Source organism: Mycetomoellerius zeteki, unplaced genomic scaffold, assembly GCF_001594055.1.
Source record: "Mycetomoellerius zeteki isolate Tzet28-1 unplaced genomic scaffold, Tzet1.0 scaffold46, whole genome shotgun sequence".
Classification (NCBI taxonomy): Eukaryota; Metazoa; Arthropoda; class Insecta; order Hymenoptera; family Formicidae; genus Mycetomoellerius; species Mycetomoellerius zeteki.
In genome coordinates this window covers 405,228-409,665 of record NW_017257457.1, presented here as the reverse complement: position 1 = coordinate 409,665, position 4,438 = coordinate 405,228, and the positions used below count along the sequence as shown (strand labels likewise).

The window sequence follows — 4,438 nt, the reverse complement described above, 5'->3', positions numbered from 1 at the left end:
TATTGTATATATATTATATATATATTTTATTATATGTGTACATGTATAATTCCTATGCGCAGGGATGGCAAATGTACTCGCATACGCGCATAAACACTCGTGCAAATTCACACATCCGTCTTATATCGGGTATTACAATGTTTTATATCCCTGCCGTTGCGGAACGTGTTTCGTTCATAGAGCGCGGACAGGTCCTGCATTGATCGCAACAGAAAGTGTTGTGGGATCGTAAGACCGAGCATGCGACAGCGTCGAAGTAGCTCCAACGGGTCGTCTAACGCGGTCACCTCGCTGGCATCGGGCACGAAACACTCGCAGCCCATGATCTCTAGATGCGGTTTCGCCAAGGCGTCGTAGTACGCGGTGCTGGCGGCACTCACCGGTATGTAGTAGGCCACTCGCTCCCGCTGGACGATATCCCGCAACGCCTTTATATATTCGGTAACGTTCCTGGGTCCGGGCCGCGGTATCGTGTAGTACTTGGAACAGGCGGTGGAGAATTTGGCTAGACCGAACAGGCCCTCGAGATCACACACTATCACCCGGGCGCCCGCCTTGTAGAAATTACGTGCGAGATGCACCGCTTGCACTGTGCTACCGCCGCTGATCAGCACGCACCGCTTGTTACGTGATCTCTCATAAGCCGGGGTGTGCAGTACGGTGATGAACCATTTGAGAGCGGTCAGCGGTAGTTGCAGAAACACCCAGAACAGGCAGATCCAGGCAGATGCCCAGAAAGCAGGAGCCCAAATCGCGTAGCCAATGACATTGAAGACACTTCGAAATAAACTCAACAGAAGTCCGAAGTACCAAGACAAAATCCTCGAGAAAATGGAATCGTTGCTCCTCTCGACGTTCCGACTATCTGCCGCTAGTATACCCTGTTGATGATGATGTTGCTGTTGTTGTCGTTGCTGCTGTCGTCTCTGAGAGAGTATCACCGTCGACATACTCGAGAGCGATGACGCCCGGGAAAGATTGTTCGGCGCATGGGACGTCGACATGACCACGTTCGACGACGTGCGCTTCAACATGGACACGGGCGACATTCGGGGTGGCGATGTGGACAACGGTGTGCCAGGTAACGGCGGCGACACGCTGCTGCTACGCGACATCGGCGGGCTGGAAGACCATAATGTGGACGAGTTCTCACTCGAGCAGGCGGGCATCTTCGTGTTTTCTGTTTAACGTTTCACCTTCGGAAACCCTGTCCAAAAGGGTTACGAATTGAGGAGCCTAACTGATCGGTAGAAATCCTTATATCCAAGACTCATATCTCAATCTTGGGAAATAACCGTCGGTTATTTCAGCGAGGGAAGAGGAAGATGAGATGTGAGATAGTTCTTCTCGAAGGGTCGATTGTACCCTAATCACGGATAGAAAAAAATTATCTCTCTCTTTTTCAGATGTGGTGATAAAAGCGACTATGAAATGACACAACATACATGAAAATTAGAGCGATGCTGTTGTTGATATCAATCGCGAAGAAGATACTCGGGACTGACTCCCGTCCTTAATTGTCGGTTTGCACACGCAGCTTTAACTGAAGCTGGGCCTCGAGTATCCTGGTCTCTTATGAGGTCTGCATCTCCGACGTACTATGAACCGGAGCCTTATCTAATCGTCGCGCTTCAGACACCGCAACGAAAAGAAAGAAGTCGCAAAATATGTCGTGTCTGCTCTCGCTTTTCTCCCCTCTCTTCCTTTTTTTATTTTTTCCGTTCAAATTAATTACTCGAAGAGGAACGAAGAGGAAAAGAGACGAGGTCGAAAGAAAAACTCTTGGTGAAAAAATCGATTCGTATATCAGTATAAGCAATCTAACCGATTCATATGTCAAGAGGATTTTTGGTATATATCATTATAGTTAGATCACAGCATGTGTAAATGGCGTTATTTTATAGGATTGTGTTGATTGTTCCCTGCTATGAATTTTGGACAATCATACAATCAATAATCTTTATAATATATATTACAAATCTATAATCTCATTAAACTTGTTTTGACGTTACTTTTATGTCAAAACTACTGCATTTTGATTACTTGCACATTGGATTGTTTAATCATGATTGTTATCTTGATAGAATGAAGAATAAAAATGATAAAGTTAATCTGGATTGATGAGACAATAATCAAAATATATTTGCTCTTTTTAACACACAGTTGCATAGGATGTAAAATAATATTTTGAGACGATAACCCGTAATTATTTGTTAAACAAACGCCATCTGTTGAATGAGTAATGTTATAATATTATTTCATAATGTCGTAATATTAATAGTCATATTAGAATCAATTGATATACCTAAAATATATATCGGTATATTACCATTTAATTGAAACGAGATCTGAAAATAGGTTGTTATATTAACTTTTAGAACAAGTTATGTTAATCAAATGAAGAACACGAAGGACAAAAAAATAAATGAGGAATCGAAATGAAATTAATCTGTGCATCGACAAATAATAATTGTCAAATGAAATAAAGATAAAATTTTATTTATTATGTTTTTTAATAAATAAAATGTATAATGTAAAATAAAAAAATATAATAAAATTACTTTCATATATAAATACTTTATAAACATTCATCGTCAACTTGGGAGAGGATATCGTTGCACGTGGCATTCACTTTTGCTACAAAACGAAAAAAAAGACATTCAAGAAATTTTTAGGGATGATGCCTTTCTTTTTGAATACACACAACTTTATTTCGTACATTTAGAATATACTTATCTTGTAAATTATATAATACGTTATGGTCTTATTTGGCTTAATGAAATACAATAATATACTGTCTTTAGAATTTGTTTGTTTTCTCTTTGCTGTTACGGCACTTGAGCCAGTACAAGTATAATCTTGACCACTATTTTCTAAATAAACGAAAGAAGTTATCGATCCTGTAGAGTTTCCGTATTTTATTCGAAATTTTAGTGAGGAGATTACATTCTCGAGGAAAGTCCATCAAAAGGCAAGACATTGAATTGACTTTCTTAATATTAATATACATTCAGCTTTATGTGCTATTCTGTTTATTCGCGTACACTGATCGTTATAATATAAACCAAGAGATTAAGACAAAGCAAATGACAAATTCTTTTTCGATTCAACGAAAAAGTAACAGTCCTTGTATTATAGTAAGAGAAGAAAGTAGTCTTACAATTTAGCACGAAGTACCCGCAACGAAGTTTTACTTTATGACATTCGAAAATTATTATATTTCTCTTATTAGTTAAATAAAGATTTCTTACAACTTTGGCCCATTCAATGTAATTATACTAATCAAAATCTTCTCTTCTACTATACAATATTATATGAATATCAACTAACAGTCGCTCTCTCTTTAACTACATATATTTATATATTTATATATGTATAATGTAATTGGTGTATATATATAATATATATTGTATATATATTATATATATAATATATCATATGTGTGTGTGCGCGCGCACGTAGGGTGTCCCGAACTTAAGTGGCCAAACTTCGGGAGCGTGTAGGGGTTGATAAACTAAAAATAAAAAAAACGTCCTTTCTTAAGGAGATGCTTCGTTTTGGAGAAAATCGTTCGTATAAAATGCAATGCGTGTATTGCTGCAAGAGTTTTTATATATATATTTATATATTACTCTCTAAGATCTATACTTATCGTACAATTTTAAGCAATAAATATCTTTAGATGCTTTTCTCCATTCTACTTATGTACAATTTCAAGTCTCTAACTGTATAATGCACAGTCTCTTATTATACTATTCAAATCCATCTTAATGGATAGCAATCGTATGAATGAAGTGACGTTGCATCGTTAAGGAAAAAATTCCTCCGTATGGTATTTAAAAAAATATTGTGAAAATATAATTTGCTAATATAATGCCATTAATGAAATAATTGCTTATCGCAGATTACCATTCTTACGGAAAAATTGTACGGTTGTTATACTACGTTTAGTATAACTCATATATATATGAAGTGCATTAAAAGAAGACAAGATTGTGTATTTTTAACAAAAAATTTATGGTATTTCATTAGAGTAATTTACACAATAAATTACTATGAATTTTTTTGCATATAGTAATAATAAGCGAAAACCACAATATATTATATTCGCAAAAAATTTGTGTTGTAGCATAACAACAGTACAATGTAGAATGTCTTTCAAAAGCATTACGCTTTTATTTCCCTGTAAAATTATATAATAAACTGTATCCAAAAATCTATATGATATCTAGTAAATGTATTCTATTTATACAATAATTATAATAATACTTCGTATTATTTAAAATAAAATTTTATCAAGTAAAAACAAATCCATTTTGTATATTTATGTATATGACTAGAAATTATAGTTATAAACCTACAATGATAATGCCATTGCGATTTGTGTTTAACCTATGCATATTATACTGTTTATATAATAACTTATACATTTCCCTAC

General features: G+C 35.7%; 1 protein-coding gene across 1 annotated transcript; it reads right to left on the bottom strand.

Moving 5' to 3' along the window:
- Positions 1–107: 107 nt before the first annotated feature.
- Positions 108–1,685, bottom strand: LOC108726967 (uncharacterized). Its single transcript, XM_018454828.1, has one exon. The coding sequence runs from the start codon at positions 1,167–1,169 to the stop codon at positions 108–110; it is 1,062 nt and encodes a 353-aa protein (XP_018310330.1). The 5' UTR covers positions 1,170–1,685.
- Positions 1,686–4,438: the final 2,753 nt, after the last annotated feature.